General features: G+C 43.6%; 1 protein-coding gene across 2 annotated transcripts in view; it reads right to left on the bottom strand.

Annotated features, from left to right (window-relative positions):
- TECR (trans-2,3-enoyl-CoA reductase) overlaps nucleotides 1-23943 on the bottom strand; it is a 175568-nt gene that overhangs the window by 52308 nt on the left and 99317 nt on the right. For both annotated transcript variants that reach the window (XM_078681643.1, XM_078681633.1), the window contains 4 exons: nucleotides 13554-13605; nucleotides 13416-13460; nucleotides 11786-11889; nucleotides 11034-11149 (listed from right to left, as the gene is read on the bottom strand). In XM_078681643.1, the coding sequence (XP_078537769.1) occupies nucleotides 11034-11149; nucleotides 11786-11889; nucleotides 13416-13460; nucleotides 13554-13605 (317 nt within the window). The remainder of the gene's footprint in view (nucleotides 1-11033; nucleotides 11150-11785; nucleotides 11890-13415; nucleotides 13461-13553; nucleotides 13606-23943) is intronic.

Here is a 23943-nt window from a genome sequence, read left to right as displayed (position 1 = left end):
CCAGCCTTGTAATGACGCGTCTGTGATGATCATTTGTGTAGGAGGAGGCTGATGGAAGAGAATTCCCACTTGCATGTTCTGCTTCTTCATCCACCACTGAATGGAGGACCGTGCCACCTCCGACAAAGTGATCTGATCGTCCCAGCGATCTGATTGCTGGTCCCATTTGTCCTCCAGATCCTGCTGAAGAGGACGCATCCGAAGTCTGGCGTTCGGTACCAAGAATATGCAGGAAGCCATCGATCCTAAGAGAGAGGCTATCTTTCGCACTTTCTGAGACCTGTTGCGAAGAACTTGCTGGCACTTGAGTGCTATTGAAGACTGTCTCTCCTCCGAAGGAAACACTTTTCCTACCTCGGAGTCTAGCAGAGCTCCTAGGAAGTGAATCTTCTGAGTGGGATGGGAGACCGACTTCTTGTAGTTGACATGCAGGCCTAGATGTTGACAAAGTTCTATGCATGTCCGAAATTGATTCCTCACGCTGTCTGGAGATGGACCTTTCAACAGCCAATCGTCTAAGTATGGGTATACGAAGACTCCCCTGCGGCGTAGAGCTGCCGCTACCACTGCGACACACTTTGTGAACACTCTGGGGGCCGACTTCAACCCAAACGGGAGGACTTTGAACTGGTAGTGAGAGGTCCCCACCCGAAATCGAAGGAATCTTCTGTGGTCTGGACGTATCGGGACATGAAAATATGCGTCTTGAAGGTCCACCGAACACATCCAATCCCCCTTCCTGAGATGTGGATATATCTGGTGAAGCGCCAACATGCGAAATTTTTCTTTTCATACATGTAGATTGAGCGTTCTCAAGTCCAGAATGGGCCTGTATTCCTCTTTCTGGCCCTTTTTTCTGACCAGAAAATACCTCGAGTATACTCCTTTCCCCCTTTGCACCACCGGCACTCTCTCGATGGCTGATTTCTCGAGGAGTGTCGCTACTTCTTTCTTTAACTTTTGTAGCTGGTGACTTTACGTTGACATCGGAGGAACGGGTGGAGGTAGACGATGGAAACGAAGACAGTACCCATTCTGCAGCGTAGACAACACCCATTGATCTTTTGTAATGATCTGCCACTCTGTCCTGTGATGCGCAATGCTTCCCCCCACTGGAGTGGACAACGGCGCTGGGGGAAGTGAAGACTCATTGCTTCTGCTGAGATTTATTGAAGTTGTTGCCTTGTCGCTGATTCCCATTGCCTTTGGAATTGCGCTTGCCTTTGTATTGCGACTTTTGTTGACCTTGCTGGTTCTGGCCCTTCTGCCAGTGAGGGGTTTGAACCCTCTGCTTCGAAGAGCCCTTGTTGTCCGAACGGAATTTCTTACGGAATTCCTTCTTCTTTTCAAGCCCCACGGCTTTGAGGGTGTCTAACTCAGTCTTCATCCTCTGCATCTCCTCATCAGCACTCGCTCCAAAGAGAGACTTGCCTGAAAAGGGAAGATTTAGAATCCTGGCTTGAGCCTCGGGTTTCAATGCTGTAAGGCGCAACCATGAGGATCTCCTCGCTGTGATTCCATGCGCATAACCATGCGCAGCCAGCGTTGCTCCATCTGCCGCCGCTCCTATCATCTGATTGGAGACTTGACCGCCCTCCAACAGAATCTCCTCAAAGTCCTTCCTATCTTCCGGAGGAAGTTTATCAGAAAATCTCTGAAGTGAGTCCCACAGAGATCTATCATATCTGCCAAGCAGCGCTTCCGCATTAGAGACCTTAAGGAAAGAAGCCGAGGTGTTACAAACTCTTCTCCCCCATGAGTCTTGCACCTTGCTGTCCTTATCCGGCGGTACTGTGGATGAAGAAGCTACCGCATTGGATTTTCTAGCCGCCGCAATGATTACTGAATCAGGCGGGGGATCAGATTTGAGGAACAAAGGATCCTCCTCAGGAGGACGATACTTCTTGAGAATTCTAGCTGGGACGGACTTCACTGTTGCCGGAGTCAGGAAGTCTTCATTCACTGGGTCCATTATACCCGGAACCAACGGCAACAAAGGTTTGGGTGTCGTTCTGTGCTGTAGGGTTTCAAATATGACTGTCGTCTTGATCTGCGGAGCAGTCATAGGCACTCCTAGCTTCAGGGCTCCCCTGCCCAAGATGTCCTGGAACGAGAAGATATCCTCAGTTGGAGATATCCTCGAGCGTGGACTGTTCGTCAAGGTCGGAGAGTAATCCCTGTGAGAACGGTTCCTCGAAGAACCTGAAGAGCTACGGGTCCTCCTGGACCTAGATCTTCTACTTGAACGCGTTCTAGAAGGAGATCTATCTCTGTGACAAGATTTTTTCGCACTTGAATGTCTAGAACGAGACTGTTCCTTTCGGGGAAGAGCCTGGTTTTGATATGCCTTTAGCCGATCAGCCATCGCCTTGTCCTCGGCCCAGTGGTGAAGGGGTCTATTCCACCTTGGAGAAAGATGAATAGAAGGAGATTTGTGAGTGGGATCCTTCACAGGTGAACGTGGCCGTGGAGGTTGATCCACTTGATCCTGTTGCGATCCTGCAGGGGACTTGGATCTCTCCCTATGTGAACCGCTGTTTCGTCCATCCGAGGATCCGCCACTGTGAGATGATGAGGAGGACGAGGATCGGCTCCTTTGAGATCTAGAGGAAGATCCCGACCGAGATCTCTTTTCTGCGACCCTCCTTTTCTTGGCAGGGGGTTCATGCACCGGAGATTGTCCCACCTCCGCAGCTGATGCCGATCCTGGAGAACCGAATTGAGACCGAGACTGGTCCAATGGTTCACCTTCCGTCTCCTGCAGCACCTGCCTCAAAGGCGACCTCTCCTGTGATCTTGTAGGAGTGATGCTCACTGGCTGGGAAACGCTCTGTTCTCTGGCTCTCCGCTGATCCATAGACATTGGCTGCATCGACGCCGAGCGCTGAGCTGATATACGCTCTCTCGACGTCGACCGTGGTTTCCTCGACACCGATCCCTTCGGCATAGAGCATCTCGCCGTTGAAGGACGTCCACTCGACGACGACTGAGGCTGCTTCGACGCCGATCGCCTGTGCTCTGTCGGCGACGGGGTGTGCCTCGAGGCCGAATGCTGCTTGCTTGAATGCGACGGAGGCTGCCTCGACGTCGAACGCCATTGATCGGGCGTCGACGTGGGCTGCTTCGACGTCGATCGACTATGTATCGACGAAAGCTCCCTCGACGCCGAACGACCATGACTAGTCGTCGACGGAGGATGACTCGACGGAGGATGACTCGACGTCGAACGCCGGTGGCCTGGCGTCGACGGAGAAAGCCTCGACGTCGCAGCATGACGATGCTGCTTCGACGTCATGTGGCTCGCCGTCGAACTCTTCCGCTTCGACGGCGACCTATCCCTCGACGCTGTCTGTAGCGGAGGTACCTTGGATGTTGACGCTGAAGACATCTTCTTCGTCACCGTCGACGCCGAATGCGAACCGGTCGGGGCTTCTTTCGACGTCGACCGCGCCTTCCGACTTTTCTGCTTCTTGGGAGATCTTCCTCTCTCAGAAAGCCCATAAACACGAATTCTCTCACGTTCCTTAAGAGTTCTGGTTGATAAAACCTGGCAGTGTTCACAGGTTTTCGAGGAATGAGAAGCTGGTAGGCACAGGATACACACTGAATGAGTGTCAGTCTTGGCCATCTTCCTTCCACATGAAGGGCACTTGTCAAAGAGAGAAGGCATCTTGGACAGAAAAATCACCTTTTTTAAGCCTAAAAAAGGTAGCAGTAACACCCTAAGTCCAAAAGACGTCGAGTGAAAGCAAAAAATTGTAGATAACAAGAATATTTTTTGACAAAAAGACAAAAAGAAAAGGGAGCTGTTTCACCAGGGTCCTGACTGAAGGAGCCGGAAAGAACAACTGACCTAACTGTCACCCCTGAGGCATGATGGGAAGACCAGGGTCATGGCTGCCTTAAAGGCACGGTGCCAGTTTTTTTGTTGAAAATGGTTTCATTTTCTATGCTATTGTTTTGCAATGCAGCCTGAGGGCTAACAATGTCTATTTACAAGCAATTTTCAGAATTTATGAGTGGTCTACTCATTAAAACACAAAGTTCAAAGGTTATTTGACCTGATGTGTTTTTTCTTTTTCTTTTCTTGCTAATTGCAGTGCATGTATATGTGTTTACATTGTTTTTAGCCTCAGTTATGGAGCTGCATTGGTGTGAGAAAAATAATATATGTACATACATATATGTGGAGCGAGATATATGTGTTTTTTACATATATATTTTTATATTGTTTCCGGGGTCCCGCACATGGGCGGGAATATTCAGTGCTTATGACTATTGATGAGGATCCCCTGGAAGAGAATAATGAGACTGGCTACACAATTACACAAAAAGATGAATTCCAAGGGAAAATTTGGATGCCTCCACATTTGATTTTGGAAGTTTTTCTGCTGTGGGTGGCAGGCCCACCAACACAAGTGGGATACCGGTTTTATCAAGAGAAATGTGGAAACACAGAATAGTAGAACGTTTGTTATTATCTATTGGATTACTTGAAATTTTTGGGTTCCAAATGCAAGTCAGTGTGCGAGAAACAATACATTTTGTATAACTCTAAATACTGCGACATGGGTAGCCCCAAATTCTGAATCCACTATACCACTAATCTTGGGCACAATTTGAAAATGCACAGCTTTCCTTCAAAGCCATTGTTCTTTCATTAGATTTTACCTTATGAACGCATTACTGTTTGGTACACAATGAAGCTGAAGCTCAGCTGATGGCTTTGGGTATCACAGGTTTTAAGACAAACAACAATCAGTATATATCCCCATGATCAGAAGAGTCTGACAAACATAGCTGTATATTACTTTTGAAGATCAGCATTTGGCCTAATAAATTACAGATGAGAGCACGATCACCTTCGTCTATTTTGAGGTCTCGCCTGATGTAGCTCATGCACCGGCACTGCAACAATCTATTGTGTCTTTAACAACAAAAGCAACCCTCTATAAAGAGGCTTTTAGCCCGCCCATTACTTACCTTTGGTTGCCTTTGTCGTCACTCATTTATTTTGCTGCCTGTGGCAGCTGGTTTCGTTTTACCGATGTGCTCCCTTCAGATGGCTTTGGTGAGTGTTTTGGTTTCACCTTCTTTAGATTAGAACATATAGACCAAAGTATTGCAAGGAATCAGCTGCATGTGCTTCACAACTCTATTCCCCTTTCATTCTTTTTCCATTTGTTATGCCTGCTCGAACTGTGGTGCAAGCCATTTTACTACTCCAGTGGCCCCTGTGCGCACACTAGCTCTCATATTTGCCCTTCACTAGCACATACACACTTGCACACCCACAAACACACTCAGGTAGCTCATGCAATGTACGTGAACAAACTGAGGCCCGCATACAAGTGCGCACTCGCACAACTACTCTCCCCACCTGCACAAAAACATGCACGCCTTCACTCACCGAGTCAAAAAGGAAACTTACACACTAAAGAAAAATATAATGGTGTCCCCCAACATAAACACATTTGATTTGTTTTTCATTCTTTGTAAGAAGTGAGATTGGGCTTCACTGAAATGCAGACCACTTTGTTCTTTCTCTCCGTTAAAACCAGTATCATTAAATGCACGTCGAGTGATCTGTGGCGGTCGGTCTGTGATGGGTTTTTATTGCTGTTTTACATAAACCAGAATACCAGGCAAGCTACAAAAACAACGGTACTTGGAAACCACAAAACAGGAAATTTTGACTTGCAACTTAAAAAACTGTAAAGAATTACTTTTCTTGTACAACTCTGCCTGTTCCTCGAAGCGGAGAAGGCGGACATTTTGGGAAGCAAACCGGTTGTTGATATCATTTTGAAAAAAAGGAGGACTTTCTTGCAGAACACTTTTCAGCTCATTTTTCTTTAAAAAAAAAGTTGTACTCCGTTTTGGCTGTTTTCAGGATAACTTTAAAATCCCCAACAAGTAGGAAAAAATTCGCAAATTTGGCTTGGGTACCTTATGAATAAAAAAATTATGAAGTCTTGCGTGTTAACTGCCCTAAATATCAAATAGAGGGTTCATCATTAAGGTGAAAAAGCCTCAATTCTTAAGGGGTTAACTCGGGTTTGTGAAAATCATTTCAGACCAAACGTTCCTATTTCGATGTATAGGATAAAATAAGGGACTTTGCCCTTTCTCTGGATCATGTGATGAAATGTTGGACAATGCCCCCTTTAATAATCATAACGATTTGCTTACCTGGTTATACAGTAACACTGGCTTGCAGCAAAACTGTTCTCCACGGAGTTTCAAAAGATCACAGAAAGAATGGGCTATTCTGCATCAAAGCTACAATTTTAAAATACTTACTAACGGTGGCTCTCTGTTATATATAAAATCAACTTGATAACAGTACAATAGCAGCACAATCGTTTAAGTCATAAAACAAGTGCAAGCAAGTAAAAATATATTCATGTACTGGACTGAAAAATTTACGTAGGGCCTTTTATTCGTTGTAGGATGTGAAGCCCTCTCTAGAATAATAACTATTAATAATTTTCACTAGCCTGCTCTTGTCTCTGTATGCTAGGGCTCTGTCTGAATAAGTGAGTCTTTTCTTGTCAGTCGGCATGGAGACGTATGCGCCATTTGATACCATTTTATGTTGAGAGTCTGTTTGAGCAAGCCTAAAATCACAGAAATAGGTAACTCAATATTAGGGCTCCCGGTTTTATGGTATTTTTTTTATATTTTCGTCTGTATTTATCCATATTTATTTTTTGCCCATTTTATCTGTATTTATCCATATTTATTTAGTGCTTTGTGGATAAATGAAGTTATAAAACTGTACATTTCCAAATTTATTTAACGGATAGGCACGCAGAAATACTTTGAAATGTGTTGTGTTTTAGCTATTTAAGCTGCCAAATATTGCATAACAATACATCCACTGGTAAATATTAGCATTATACCACAAATGTACGTTGACATATACCATTATTTAAAGAAATGTCATCCTGTTTTATAACTTCCCATGCTGTCCATCTGTTGGGCTATAATTCATGAAAGACCGCACGAAGAGTCACTTAAAAGAAGCCCAGTTTTCTGTATTTATCCACTTTTAGAAATAAACGCAGACAGAAAATATATGGCTTTCGGTCTGTATTGATCTGTAAAAATCTGTAAAAACGGAAAACCGGAAGCCTTACTCAATATATAATAAAATGCGCCCCATAAATATATGGATTTAAAACTGGAAACATTAATTGGATAGCATCTTGAAAATTATTTGATATATTTACTACTGAATTACCACTAATATTAGAGACCCTTAACCTAATCTGATTCAGACAGTAAAGTATTGCCGGCAATATATGGTCAAAATGGAATAGGAATATGGTTAGCTTGTATTTAGAACAGAAAAATGGGCCACATGTTTCCATGTAACACACTCCAGAGACGGAAAAAATAAGCAGATGATTATTTAGAGCCTCGCATGCTGCAGTGGGGCTTCTCTGTACTTTACCATGGCCTGAGGACTGAGCTATTTAATTATCACAGGAAACGGCAGAGAATCACACCTCCGGGCATGCATATATGATCCCTCTAAAGAGTAAACACAAGACGCAAGGCTAGCTGAGCAATCTGCCGCAGAGAAAAAGGAGTTGGAGGACCAAACCCTGCAGGTACGGATATACCATGTGTGGAACGCAGAGAAAACATTGCAATTACCCGAGTGAAAACTGTAATTTTACTTATCCATGTGAGAATGGTTATCCAAATGAAAATAATCCTTCTGCCACTCAATTATGTTAGAGATGTAAGCTTACATTTCCCAACAGTGATTATTGTACAATATGTTTTGTTAAAGGCTGTAGAAAACTGACACTGTACTGCTGTTTAGGCCAGGCACTCCACATCTGATGTGTTAGTAGAGCAGTGTTTGCTGATGATTACACAACACACAGGATGTGATCCGGATAAGTGTGCATTATGGAATAAGTTGTGCCGGGCTAAACCGAAACAGAGCCCAGGCCTACAGGCAGCCTCCACAGATTGCCGCAATTATGCCCATCAGCAGCAATGTCAGTCATGTCATGCGGCTGCGAGTCTGCTGCAAAGGCTTGAGGGGGCTAATGGCCCAGAATGTTACTTTCCTGGTTTAACAACCACGTTTTAATGAGAGGTCAGGAGTGGTGCATGTGTGAATTAAACCGCTGCCCTTTAGTGGGGGGGGGTGGTCTGTTCGAATCAAAAAATAGAAACTGGAAAATGGTATATTCAGTGAAGAAAATAAAAAACATCCGATGAAGGCCACATGCTTCCAAATACGAGCCATGGTTATAAATAACACCCTTGTTGTGCAAAGACGCCACGAACACTGTTCCCAAGGCACTCGAAAGTTAACAAGGTGGCCTGTAGTGTAAGCACAAGGGCACACTGGGAGTTCAGGAATGTCTAAAAGGGGTGGGGAGCGTGAATACTGTCTGCTAGAATCATCTCTCCCCAACCCCGCACCAAAAAATCTGTCTATTTAAACAGAGCCATTGGTAAGGCCTTTGGAAAACGTAGCAATTTTCAAGGGATAACCCGGAAAGGAAACGTTCAAAACCGTAAGTTCTGTGTTGCTTCAGGTACCTTACGGTAAGGCACTTGCAATACCTTTGCGACGTGCATGCCACATGATTGGATGTTGTATCGAGTCTTAACCCATCAATCGACAGCTCCTCCTTTGCAGTCAGAAAATGTCTAAATATATTTGGAAATGCCTTTCCTTGCTGAAAAAGGGACTACAATGTGAGAGTATTCCATTCAGCATTTACTTTAAGATCTGTTGATGTAAGCAATTGAACAAAGGCACGAACATTGCTGACAAGCAAGAAAAACTGACAGAATGACATGTTTAAAGCATTTCTCAACAGTTACACAATTCGTAATCGTCTGGCATAAAAAAAAAAAACATGACCTGAAAACACGGGTTCTCTCAGTTGGAAGTTCAACAAAGAAAGTAAACATGGGCACGCGTGGAAACAGTCTTTGACATTTGATCTCAATCTCTTGTAGAAAAGCAAATTTGACGAGATAAGACCAAACTGAACAGCTCTGTTCACAGAAAAGCTCAAGCTAGTCAAAACACGAACACCTAGGTGAAATGCTCTTTTAGATAAAAAAAAAAAAGAAAAAAAACAATAACGTACCTGAGCCACTAACTAAAAATGGGACAAGTGGAATACTACAATTACTTGGGGCCTGCTCCATGGAAGAGAAACAAACAAACGAAAATGGAGGGACAAATAGGAAAAATAACCATTTAGAAGCAAGAAATTTTAAAGGACACTGAAACGAACTAAGGAAAAGCAGTGGGTTGGCTGTAAGCCCACGAAGTATATACAACATGTCTCAAACAGACAGCACAAGCACTGTTTAGGCTCGACCTAAAAAGCATTAACTGCTGGTAATGTGGAGGTGGGTTCATAAATAGCACTCCTGAAAAAATGAGGAAATGGCCATCAAATCCACTGTTTGCACTTGGAAAGCTTGTACTGTCTATTCTGCAGCAATGTCAAAAAACGTTGTGCACTTTGACACAAGCTCAATACCATCCTCATCTGAAAGGAGAGTGATTAGTAGAGACTGTGGATTCTTATCTGTATTTGCTGTTCTCTTATAAGGAAAAGTGAAGTAGCAGACATTTTTAAAAGCAATGACTGGTGCTCATGCAGAGGCATCACTGGGTCTTGTAGATCCTTAGAGGGAATGATCTTGGAATCTGGTGTGGTTGCAAGGTTGACACCCTACTAGGAGAGCTGTGGAGTGGCTACAACTAAGGATAGATACATATTGATGGTGACTGCACTGCTTCAACACCGCATGTGCTGATCACCACGTGATGAGGTACTACAAAGAAGTTGTTTCTGAATGGTTTCAGGAACATGTACACTGGAGACTGGATCTAAGCCCAACAAACCAGTCAGTCACCTATTCTACAGAGTAGCATTTTGCTGTCACACGGACAAAAACGTTCTTCAAATCTGTCCAATTATGTGCAAACAAGGAGCAAATTGAACAAAGGTCCATAGGTGAAGCGTCCTACAAGGCCCCTTCTGGCAACACTGGTCTTACTGCACGCAGCTCTGGCACAGGTGTCTGGGACTGCTTATAAGATGGAGACAATTCCACATATTTTGTATGGTGAGGGTTGATTGTTCTATACAATTAAAATTGTTTTTCTGTGAATGCCTATACATTTTCATGCTTAAAATCGAATGCGGCCGACGGACGTTTTAGGCAAGGGGGGTACCATAGAACTGATGTTCACTTGAACATGTATTTAGCGATAAATAGAAAAAACTGAGACAGTCATAATACATATGCACATAATAAAGCTTAACATTTCCATAAGGGATACAACCCATACCACCAATAAGGGCTTTTGCTTTTCACTGTTCAATATGGTAGTGAGAGGTCTACAGCTCCCATAAGACTAACATGGGTAGGTTGGTACAGGAATCCGACGCAAACCACTATTCATGTGTATGTATGGTGTTTCACAGCAAACTTCCTGAATACAATAAAAACAATCTAATTCATAAATGACTACAGTTATGGCACCTCTGTTTAAGTGAGAAGCTCACTAAACCTTACTGGAACAACAGTATGACTTGCTAATGTTCAGAATCCGTTTTTCTCTAGCAGAATTACCTGGAAAGCAGGGGTTCGGACATATGGTACATTTTGGCTGACAAAGGTTTGGATGTTGTCAATCACTGTAGTACTTCTTTTAGGACACACAGTCTTGGAATATGACCTGGAATACAAAGCCTGATCTAGTGTATTTTCCCACCCAGGGAGAAGTACTGGAACACATTTGCCCTGCTAAGGAGTCATATGAGGCTACAGCTCAAAATAATTAAGGAGTTATGGTACGTTGTGCTGCTTCACAAGAGTGGATTCAACTGCAGGGATTAGGACACATCTTCTATTACTGCTCAGGCAGCCTCTTGAAGAGAACAAACTCACACACATTGATTACCAGTCAACTATGCAACCATCAGTATGTCCCACCATAACCACTGCCTACCCGCGTTCTGAATACTTACTGGACCACTGAATGTTGGCTTGATATGAAGTCGTACTTTGGGCCATAGATAAATGGAACTCGGAAGTAGAAAAGTAAATAGATGAGCAAGGGACCAGCATACTCAGTCAGAAAAACCTAGAGAGAGAGAGAAAGAGTGCACACAGAGTAAGGAATCAGGAAAACCAACAGGGTGTACAAGGAAATGGGAGGGAGTACAAAATAAAAAAAGAGCATGTATGAGAGAACGCAAGGAAATGCTGACTGTGGAAACATGTAGGGAGTCAGACAGTGAGAAAGGGAGCAGAAAACATGCAGAAAAATAATGCAGAACTGAACACACTAAGCGCTCTCAGTTTAAAATCGACAAAAAGGGTGAGAGTTTGTAGCCGGCTCTGTAAAAAGAGTGAGCAAGGGATAGAGTCCTTTTGACAAAAGATTCTGCACACATACAAAAAGAGACACCAAGTGAGTATGCTCTATGACTCACTGAGAGAGTCTTCTTAAGAGAGGATAAGGGCAATTAGTCACGTACTGTTTCAAAAGTGCTCCCCTTGAGAGTACATGAATAAAGTGGAGGAAGTATAATTATTCTTCCTGCCAGGGAAAGGTAAGGAGGAGAAACTGAACGCTGTGTTAAGTAACGATAATCTACAGAGAGAGAAGAGAAAGGGCTTCTTAAAGGAGTGTTGGGGCAATGTCTTGAAAGATGGAAGACCGTGCAATATAAAAGAAGTGGAGATAAGGTGTTACATTAGGAGTCCAAGAGCTTACCGTCACCCAGCTAATCTGCGCCCCTAGGTCTCTGAAGTATAGGGTAGCGGTGGTCCCCACAGGCAGGTTCTGCAGAATGTCCTCATCCTTCAACGACCTTCCCTCTGGAAACACAATCCAGCTAATTAGAATAAGGGAACATTACCAAAGCCAACATTCCAGTCCTGGTAACTCACCCAGTATCGCTTCCACATTGGTACTGCAGTGCCTCACGCAAACACAATCCAGACAAGTGCCAGCAATCCCCCCCCCCGAAACCAATAATACAGCCCTAGCATCCAACCTCACAGGGGTAACATAGCATCTTGCACAAACCTAATCAGTACTGGTCCCCATAAACCATCACTCCACAGAGCAGCGGAGCACCTTGCACAAACACAATCACAAATACTGACACCCCAAAACCTCCTCAACTCCAACAGTCCAGCCCTCGTGTCATTCCCCAAAGGAACTGCAACAAACAGTGCAAACAGAATCGACCAAACAGTACTCCAGTCATTACGAAATCCAACAATCCAGCCCATGTGATCCTCCAAACACCGCTCCTGTAGGGACACCACAACACCTGGCAGTAACAAAATAGAACTTCACAACAGTGGCGGACCGCACAGAAACCATCTTTTTAGCCTTGGTGACCCACACAGTATTGCTTCCACAGGTACACTGCTTGAATACAACCTAGCTCATCAGCACTCCGAAAAGTCAAATACCAGCAATCAATCCGTACTATTCCGCACAGCACCATTTCCACAAGCACCTTGCACAAACAGTATCCATGCTTGGTGTATCATGCAGTATGACTTTACAGGGGGCAGTGCAGCTCTAGGATCAAACACATCCTGCTTACTGACAAGGCATGACCTTAAAGAACCTAAAATCTCAGCCCAGGTTCGCCACGCAACATCAGTTTCATATAGACACCACACATAGGCCAAGTGCCCATGACAGAAATCTCTCCCAAAAGAGCGGCACGCACCACACCAAACACAATCTAGGTAACAATAACTGCCAGACCTGCTGTCTCATTGGGGTACGACAGGGCTATGTCCAACACAATCAACCTCCGCACCACCCTTGAACATTAAAGAAACACAATCCTGCCCCGGTGCACTATAAGCATTGTTCTTAGTGAAACATAGGTAACTATTATCTATCTAACTGTAACATGATTTCTAAGTCTCACCGCCATTCCTTAACCACTCTCCCGTTTCCTCTGGCTCTCTCCTACTTCAGCGCTCACACTGCACCCTCAAATACCTGTACGTCTCTTTCCAAGCATGTCAGTATGATATCTAATGCTGGCTACTGAGACTAAATATTGCTATTCCTAGTGAGATACTAGTATTTTGTGTAAGACCACTCCTCCCACAAGCCACATTCCATGACCTCCATTGTGCTTCCTCCACATCTTTCTCTCATGGTGAAACTGTTCCATTTCATCTGTTTACCCCACTACTCTCTTCATTGATCTGAAAAACCATTGTGGCATAAATGGATCTACAAATCGCAAGCCTACTTTATCTCACTATTATGTTTGAAAGAAAACTCATATTTTCTCATACTTACAAGGGCCCCCAGCAATTTATTCGGTTCACACACACAAGCATAACATCTCAGGTTGAGTACTTACTGGGGTCGAGCCGCAGAGACTGGCGTGCCGCATACCACTGAGGATCTAAAAGAGAGAAGACCATTGTGACATGCCCAAATCAGGAGGCCAGTACAAGTAACCATTCCAAAAAGGAACATATGTTTTTCTTATACCTACAGGATTTAGTGAACATATTTTTAATCTCTGCAATGGTGGCATTTGGCTCAACCTGGAAGACAAGAAAGGAGAACACATGAGAAAACCTGTGGATCACACTCGTAGAGCCTCTAGAGAGAGCCAGAGATAAGCAGCCATGAAACATTAAGGACTTCCTACTGCAGTCTCCAGCAGGAGACCCAGGCAGAAGCAGTTGTGATACAGCAAGGACGACATTCCCACAAACTCCCTACATAGACCAGAAACAATCAGCCATACAAAACCAAGACCCACTTCCAACAGACTCTCATTACAGAATTAAGACTACGCAGCGACGATACATCAAGGACCTCCTTCTCAGACTCCAGCAGAAAACTCTGGTAGAAGCAATCATGATAAAGAAAGGTCCCCATGATCCTCCACTCTAGCTGGACCCATAAAATAACAACCCTGATACAGCAAGGCCCTCCTTAACCCAGACTCCCTAGAGAGACAGGAAAAAGCTGCCATTAGACAAGGACAAACTTTTTCCCATCCGCCAATGATGTCAAGGAAGACACAGACATAATACTACAAGTGTCTCCTTCCCACAGATTCCAGCGAAAACTCAATGTAAGTGATGCGCGAGTCCAGGACCTGTGACACAAATGTGTACACCACTGATTGCGGGTGTCTCTGATAAATAGCCCACAAGACTGCCAACTAGACGCTGACTCAACCACATGTAGATTAAGCCCATCCTTTCTGGTGGGGTACACCGAGTATGAAAGGATAAGTTGTATGATGTCATTTTTTGTAACACAAAATATACACAACTAAACAATCTGCACATATTCAGCAGTTAGGAAAGCAAAACATAAGCACTTTTTTTGTAATTCTAATGTGTGATGGAAACAAAGATATTAATAGAATCAAAACAAAGCAAGACCCTTTACTTGGTGATACACAAATGATACATATTCTCCAGAGCCCGATTTTCACACATAAACTACACTGCATACAAAAGTTGATGAGTAAAACTGTATGTTTGAGCAAATGTAGGGGCCATTTCAATGGAAAATGGGCCATCAGTAAATGACAGTGTGCTGACACACAATGCTTCAGTTACATTAAAAAATAAAATAAAACACGCTTGCCTCATGTCTATTAATGCTGAGTGGGTGGCAAACGTTTGTTGCCCTGAAAATTGGGCTGTGGTTATGAAAAGGTTGTAAAACACGGATCTTAACACATCCAATTATACAACCAGAAACTGATCTTATGCCAGCAGACTCTGCTAGGTCAATGGAGAGAGTGGACAGGCCAAATTCAGACGAAAGTGAGCCCATGGAAGGAGAGAACAAATGAATACTGCATTGTATAAAATACATACTCCACAGAATTGTTTTCCTGGACATTAAAAATACAGGAAGTGGAATCTCTACCCCTACCAATGAATCTTTTTTAAAGTGCATAGTCTGGAAACCTACTGAACATACTCTATGCAGTAGATGAAAAGGAGGTCTAGATCCAACTAGTCGTTCATTTCCAACACAGATAGTTTCTTACATGTGATCCTAGTACTACAGGGGAATCTCCATTCATAATCATACACACTAAATAGTCCCGCCCATGTGCAGGATTTCAAAGCACTTTTTCTAAAGTCTCATCACGTTACTACAGAAAGGCTAGGAAGTTCATGTGACAAAATTATGATTTCCCAGCCTACAAAAAACAGGCTATATTGCCAATTACATTAATTTTCTTTAAAAAATAGAAGAAAATATATTAAAGCATATGGTCACTAGATGAAAGACATGTAACAGTTAAAAACATTCTTCCCAAACTTTTACATTTTCTTTTACTGAAAATGATAGGGCAATGTAACTGTATAGGCTGCAGCAATGAAAGAAAAAGAATAGAACACTTGGCATTTAAGGGCACCCGTACCTCACGTGTTCCATCATGTCCCACAGGTGGCAGTTAACTCACTTGTTTTTGCTGCATTAGGTAACAGGAAATTATAAACCAAACTAGTTCTCTTTCACCAGGGAGGAGGAAGAGCGGTTTATAATTTCAAAGGAGATTCTCCTGAAGGAGAACTGGGACTACGGGCAAGAAACCATCCCTTGTACATCAGGGGCTCTCGATCAATATTCATAAGCACTGAGTAGAATAGCTAGCTCATTCCCTAAGCCACGAGGGAAGAGACACTGCATAAAAAAACTAAGCAAAGAGATTTCTCAAAGAAGCGTGTTCTACTTGCCCATTTGTTCTGGAGTCCGAATTAAGACAATAGTGTCTTGTAAAGGTGCAAACAGATCCCAGAGATTGGAATAGTTCTCAGTAATGCAACAGTAGCCGCTTTATCTCTGGCTGTAGTGGTTTTTAGCTTTCAAGGTAAGGTATGTTAGCTTTCTGGTACCACAGAAGTATACAAGAGACTATCCATCTAGATAGTTTACAAACAATTGTTTGAACTTTCTCAAGTTCTTAGTTTTGTCCAGGTATAACGTTAACACCATTCTCACATCACAAGTTTGGAGGGACTGCACTTCTGGAGAAGAGGGATTCTGAATAAAGGTAAGTCAAGTAAAACATTGAGGGAAATGAACATCTGATGCCACTTTAGGGAGGAATTTGGGATGGGTTCTCATCGCTACCCTATTACTGTAAAAAGCTGTGTAAGGCTCTTGTGAACAAAGAGCCTGGATTTCACAAATCCGCATGCAAAGATTATAGCATCCAACAATATAGCTTTTCATGATAAGTGCTGTAGGAAGTCTTATATAAAGACCAAAGGGAGGACCCACGAGATGTGAGGGGACAGAGTCCTCAGAATGGGAGGATTAACTTTCTTGATGCCTTCAAGGAAATCCATAACAACAAAGATGTAAAAATAAATAGTGAAGGCCATTTTCTGTAGGACTTGATAGTTGCAAGACAGAATTTATAGGAGAAAACTGCCTCTTCGCTTAGGCCAAATATAGAAGCTATGGAAGCACTGGTTCTTCTTGACAGGTGATAGGATCAGAATTGTTCTGGGCACATCTGTTGCAAAAACTCTTCCATTAAACGAAGTAGGACACCATTGTAGATGATTTTTTGGTTTCTCGCAATACATCGGTGCACTCCTCTGGAAAATTCAAATGGCCATATTGTATGAGTTCAGAGGCCAAGTTGCCAAGTTCAAGGATTTAAGGATGAGGAGCAATATCTTGTCTCCAAACTTATAAAAAAAGGTTCGGCCTACACTGCAGCCTCGTGTGTCTGAGAGGGTGAGAACATCTGTGAACTACCACTAGAGGGGCCACTCCAGAGCTATAGGAATCACTCTGGACTTTGAGTGAGTTAATTTGATGAACACTGATAGCAGTGGGGGAATGGAAGGAAAGGAGTAAAGAACTGACTTACAGTTGATCCACAGGGAATTACCCAACGTGTCTGGGTGTTGAAATGTGGAGGCAAAGTCTTTGTTTTCCCAGTTCACAGAGGTCTATTTGAGGGAAACCCCAATCGCATAATAGGTCTTGCAAAAGGCGCCGTTTAATACCTATTCATTATTTTCTTGAAGGGTTCTGCTCACAGTGCCATCTAGCATATTCTGGATGCCTAGCAGATGGACAGAGGTAATCCAGAGATTCATTGACACTAGCCGCTTCCAGATTGTTTAAGCATCCAGGCAGACCTTGTTCTGGATCTCGTACCACAATGCTTGTTCACTTAATGTACGGTAGTTGGATGGTCTGTTTGGACAAGGAGAAAGTTCATCTTGGAAGACGGAAGGAGAGTCTTCAGAGCTAGACGTACCACTCTCAACTCTAGGAAAATTGATGTGGTACTTCTGGTCCTTCAGAGACCAGCAGCCTTTAATTCAAAGGTGATCCACGTGAGCACCCCAACCTGATAGGAAGGCATCTGTTACTACACGTGATTAGCACTATAGGAACTATGGACAATGCACCCAAGAGAGTTTTTTATAAATTGGGTTGTCGGACGCTTTTATCTACAGGAATAGTTTTTTTTTTATCAGAATTTACACATTGTAACATTTTAATCTGCAGTGTTTGCAAGGGTTTGTAACAAATCATGCAATAAATATTTTACTACTTTTACTACTACTACAGCGTGCGTTGGGACGTCTTGATAAAAATGTGTCCCTTTGAACAGATTCTCTGGAAGACACCACCAGCTGAGCAATTGCGCTCTGGGCATTGTTAAGGTCAGTGTGTCGTCCCAAATCATTGAGAGGTTGTCCCACTGATCCCGGACATTGTTGCCGAAGTTTAATGTCCAGGTGTGCATTTGCTACCATGAAGACACAGGATACCATTAATCCTAGGAAAGACAATATTTACCTTGCTATTAGATGGGCTGTTTTCCTCCAATTACAAACATTTTAAAGGATAGATATATGTCTCTCTTCCGAAGAAAACACTTTTGTGTTTATCGTATTCAAAATTGCTGCTCTACAATAAAGGAATCGTATGGTGATGGAAAGAGTTTTATTGATTTACCTGCAGTCCCAATTGGTTGAGGGTAATGACCGGTGTCTGGTAATGCGGAGCTGCTTCCTGATACATTGCAGCTTTGATTAGCAAATCTTATAGATGGGGTAGACTAATATAATTGGCCTCCTGAGTTGTGCTGCAACGACCGCCTTGTATTTTGAAAAGGGCAGAAACAAGACCGAAAGGAAGGACTTTGTATTGGTAATGGCTGCTTACCACTGTAAACCTCATGAATTTGGCTAAGTGTTTTGCTATTGGTATGTGGAAATGGGCATCTTGCAGATCTATAGAGCACAGTCAATGCCCCCCCTGATGGAGCTGGGGCAGATCTGAAGCAGTGCCAACATCCTGAACTTTTCTTTGCAAATCCACTTTGTTCTTCGGTCCTTTTGTTACTCACAACAAAATAACAGGAATAAATTCTCATTCCTTTTTGAGGAATCTGAACTTTTCCCCCACTTTTTTAAAAGCGGATGGAGACTTCTTCCTGAAATTGCTACCGATTACAAGAGTATGACTTTTTTGGTGGATTGGCTGCTGGTGAAGGATACTTGAATCTGAGACTTTTTTCACAATATTCAGAATTAATTTGTCACTGGCTATGTTTTCCAGTCTTTCAAGTAATATGTAATGCCTCCTCCCATTGGAGTGGGTGACGGAAGAAAGGGTGGGGTAAGTGGGTATCAGTAGAGGGGGTGAGGGGGACTCATTTGCCACAGATGGCCCGTTGGTGACCCTCCCTAACTCTGGATTGACATCTCTGCTGTTGATACCTCTGCTGTTATTGATGACCTTGAGGGGTTTGAACCTTCAGAGGGTAATATCGACAGTGGCAGGCTTTAGAGGAATGTTTCCTGTTTCTTGTTTCCAATCCGACTAGCCCGCTGAGTGTGTAGTTTGGTTTTCATGTGAGACATCTCATCATCAGTATAAGAGCCAAACAATGTTCTCCCTGCAAACGAGAGATTGAAAATCATGTGTTGTGCCTCAGGTTTAATTCCTGGGATTCTGAACCAAGAGAAGCAACAAAAGGCTAAACCATGACAGTAACCATGGGCTGTCAGAAGTGATTTATCTGCTTCAGCACTGATGACTTGGTTGGAAACCACCATTTCTTTATTTATGATCAGTATGAAGTCTTCACGTCAGTCTCTTGGTAGGTGGTCTATGAACTGCAGTAGTGAGCCCTAGAGCGATCAACTGTACCATTCTAGGAGTGTAGAACCCCTCACTTCTTTCACAGTGGGGACAGATGTGCCATACGCTTTTGCTCCTAATGAATCTAGTTTTTTGCTGTCCTTGTCAGGATAAACTATAGAGGATGGGGCTGTAGTGTGAAGCCTGCGAGCCGCTGAGATGATCATAGAGTCAGGTGGATGATCCAAGCGGAGGAACAAAGGATACTGATCGGATGGTCTGTATCTTTTCTGCAGATGAAAAGGAGCCGCCTTGACATAGGCTGAAGTCAAGAAAATATCCATGGCAGGCTCAATGAGACCAGAGGAAGTAATGCCTTGAGAAGAACCATTGTTGTAATGTCTCAAAAGTTACAGACATTGAGGCTGTAGTTGCCGAAAGAGAGATATTCAGTTAGTGTGCACCTCTTATAAGGATGCCCTGGAAGGTATTGATGGCATCTACAAGAGATATCCTCACTGGAGGAGAATCTGTTAGAACAGGGGAATAACAGCCAGTGGACATGGTTGAATTAAAAGACTATGAAGATCTCAAATGAGATGTAGAATTCAGTCTAAGTCTTGAAGAAGACCGTTTGAGAGACCAGGAACTGTATTGGTGACAATAATACCACGACTTAGACATAGTCCTGTAGAGAGACCTGAAATGTTAGGAACAAGACCTGGAATGTTTTGGTAGAGGTTTCACTGGAACAGGTGATTGAGAGACCCACTAGGCATGGCTGGAGGAATGTCTGCAGAGGTGGAGGAGGGAGGACTTTACAGGTGGCTGAAGAGGAAGTGGCGTTGCAGGTGGTGAAGAAAGAAAATTCAGGATGACGAATGAAGAAGCCGGTCTGGAAGGTGGATGGAAGCCTGCACATTTTCATCTCTCAAAGCCACTCAGCAGTCTTCTTTTCCACAGAGTAAGAGCGTCTTGACGTCGATGGTCTCCTTCACTTCGACGGCAAGCAAATTGGTGGTCTATCTTTTCTCAACACTAAAAGGGAACATTGTTTCCACCTTGCCTCCTCCTTTTGGATCTCTTCCTGCGGGAGTCCTCGGAGGTTGAGATAGGGCACTGGTAGAGGAACAGCTTCTCCTCACCACTCAGATGTCTCTCCAGCCAGAGATCCTTACCTTTTCGCCTTATCTTCTTGATCATGCAGCAAATATTCACACACTGTCTCAGGGTGTGCATGGAGAGGCAACTGCAGTGAAGAGATCTTGTAGATCAGGTGAGGGTCTGGTTTGCCCATTTTTCTTCCACAATCTGGGTATGTTGCAAAAAGAGAGGCCCTTTTGCACAAACAGAAAAATATTTCCAATCAGAAAATTGCAGAAAAATATTCTCTGCCCTAAAGGATGATAAAGGATGTAGTGTGAACTACTTTCAAAAAGGTTCTGAAATTATTTTAAAAGGGAAAAAGCCTTACAAATGGAAAAGCTGAGGTCAGTGTTTAAAGATCCTGTCAGCAGGAGCCGAAAAAAAAGAACCAAGCCAATTGCCACCTACAGGGGATGATGGGACACTAGAGGTCAGGGTACCCTTAACCCGTTTGCTGCTTCGAACGTTTCGCGCCAGTGCGGAATGTTCTATTAAGCAGGTGGGGCCGCGTCCGTCAACGGACGTGCGCAGCACTACCGAGGTAGTGCTTGCAACAGGTGTTGGCTGACAGAAGCAGCAAACGGTTTAAAAGAGCAGTGTTCGATTGTCTTTTTTACATTGTGGCATCCTATTCAGTTACATGCCCTATCTTTTCCTATCATTCACTTTAAAAGAAAATAAAAACACTAAGTGAAGGAGGATTTACAATGTCAGTTTTCTTTCATTTAATGACCTTTTTGAGATTTAATGTATTTCTTACACCTTTTAAAGTACAACAATAATTTGCCAATATCAACCATTTTTTTTAGACAGTTAAAACAATATTTGATGGCTCGTAAACTTATTTGCCTATCCGAAGGTGAAGATACTACACAAACTAGGACTTTGAAAAAATTGTTCAGGGATCCCCCTGCATCGGTGGAACTATTTAGTATTTAGGATTATCAATGGAGATCCCAAGGCGAAACATATTTACTGGTACTTTTCCATTTCTATTAGTCCTTAATGTTTGCCATTATTATTTATTCAATAAGGCTTTGTATAAAGTGTGGTGCATTGACGACTGTTCACTGAAATAGTCAAAGTCAAACTCATGATGATAGCAAGTCATATTTTCAAGTTTAGAGTTCACCAGTCATTTTCAGGGTTAGTCTCAAGTCACAAGGGAGGTTGACAAGAGGCATTATTTTCCTTGACTATTTTGGCATGCATATCCTGAGGCAGTCAAGGATAGCACGAAATATTACAATCCTCAACTCAACTCTAGGAAAGAACTCTACTACCTGGTGATGAGGATCCACAAAGCATAATGCTTGCATGGGACCATCTCTGTGTATCTCTACCAAACAGCTCCAAATTCTTTCTTCTCTCCGCTTGTTCACCTCCTCAATTTCTTTAAAATAAAAAAGATGTTCTCCTGTGAACATAGCAACACAAAAAGAATATGCACAGAATGCGAAACATCGTCAAACATTCACCCCCCTGTCTCAGATCTTGGTTAAATCCATCGTTTTGTTGCTCACCATGCCATCCCAGTTTGGACCCAGCCATATGCAATGGATTAAACCAAGATCTGCTAACTGGGGGCGAATGTTTGCAATTGTTCAGCATGCCATCCATCCAGCCGCGTAGCTAGGGGGGGCGAGGGGGGCGGACCGCCCCAGGCGGCACTGTTTTGGAGGTGGCAAGAGCGGCACTTGTGGCCCGTTGTGGCAGCCTTCAGGATTTATTCGGGGTTGTCTGACAATTTGCCAGTCAGTGTCCCCAGGCTCACTGAGGGAACAAATGAGGGTCTCGTTTCATAAAAGCAGCCAGTGGGCAGTGCTTTATATTTCCCTGCTTTTGTGCTCTGCCTGCCGAGACAATTAACACCTAGCTGTCATGTTGGTTGGGGCTGGGGGAACTCAGTTGTTGCTTTAGTGACCCGGGTTAGGCTGGCTGGCGCCGCGTAGTCTAAGACTTATACATTGTATCGACCACTGCGCACTGGAAAAATAACTTGCTAAGTATGGTCCCGGTAGAGTTCTGGGAGTCACGTGATGTGGGACTTCATCGGCTACCTTGGAGTTAAAAAAAAAATAATAAGAAGAAATGTCTGTCTTGGTCCATGCAGCAGCACAAGTGATTGTTTTCTTTCTCTCACGCACATAAACGACACCGCAGCTTGCGTGTGACCCGGTAGACACCGGGTGGTGGTGTCAGAGTTGCCAGCAGCAGAGAGTGGCCATGGAGGACGTGTAACAGTTCAAGTAAAGTATTTGGAGGGCATGATCATGGCAGCAGCAGCAGCACTAGTCTCTGCTGATGATCGAGGACAACCAACAGAACAGGTAACAGTGCTCACCCGAATACCATATTCGATGTGCATTTTCAGCTCTGGCTAAAGTTTGTACTGAAAGAAAACTGTGTGTAATCTGTGCAGGATTAAAAGTGTGCACGCATACCATGAAAGGCCGTTAACGCTGTTTAATTACCGTGTAGGTCAGTTATTTCACTTGGTGCCTCTTATAAGAAGGAGATGCGCAGATCTACCTGGTGGTTAGATTGTCCAGAAGACGTAATCTTAGATTGAATCTGCCAGCTGACAAAGCCCCCCTCCACCAGGTGCAAGGGACTAACTTCCGAGACAGAGAGCTCCGAGCTCTCCTTGGAGCATGCACACACACCCCTTGGCAATGGTGCCTGCACGGCAGACTGAAACACTGCTCAGCCGCTGCTGTGCTTCTTCACACTTCTTTGTTTGCTCTTAACTATTGCCGTGGAGCCTGCAAACAGAGCAAGATAGGACCTGTTCTGTTCAATGCGACTAGAAGCCTGGATCTGGCACGAGAGGAGCTGGTAGGGGAGAGGGACTGAGTGCTCACACATTTTAACGTCTACACAAAACTGCAGAAATCGGACATCAAGCTGCCTGCATGCTTTTTAGGGCTCGGGCCTACGCCACCACGAAGTGGGGGGCGGAGCTTCCGAGCTCTTATGTGTTCGAAAAAAAAAAAAGAATTCTGAAAGGGGTCCTGCTGGCACATTCTTTAGTGCGCGCCGCGTTTTTTCTGGCATCTGCCTAGTGATTCGTCTTCGCTGTGCTGTCTATTTAGTAGCCTTGACGTGATAGGCTATATTTACTTTTCGGCCGTCATTTATTTCAGTTTCATGGCATAAAGTGTGCGGTTACGTGCCCGGCAGACTTATTAATCTTAATTAGGAGCTGTCAGAGTGCCCGTGTAATGCAATGCAGATGGTGGGAGCGCGTTCACCATTGCAGGAGCTGTCAGAGTGCCTTAATTGAAAGACGTTTCCTGTAGCTTCAAGGGCAGTCACAGTACTTTTTAAGAAACACGCGCAGAAGAATACATAAATCCTCAATTACCAGCTGTCCGAGGTGCCGGTACTTGAAGGCAGATGGAAATGAGATTTTAACCTTAGATTTTAGTTCAGTTCTAGTCTGGCTGTCTTCTGTTTCGAATTGCAGCTTCTTCTACAGATGTTTTGACTTTGTGTTATTTTGCAGCAACAGTGTCGTGTTTTCGTGTTGTTGGGTTAAATATTCGTATCATTAGCGTTTTTTTGTCAACTACATTTTATATTAGTATTATTGTTTTTTGCGTTGTATGCATTAGCAGAAGCTTTTTTTTACCTCT

This window comes from Lissotriton helveticus, chromosome 1_1, assembly GCF_964261635.1.
Source record: "Lissotriton helveticus chromosome 1_1, aLisHel1.1, whole genome shotgun sequence".
Classification (NCBI taxonomy): domain Eukaryota; kingdom Metazoa; phylum Chordata; class Amphibia; order Caudata; family Salamandridae; genus Lissotriton; species Lissotriton helveticus.
The sequence above is the reverse complement of the archived record's forward strand: the minus strand, read 5'-3'. Positions and strand labels throughout refer to the sequence as shown.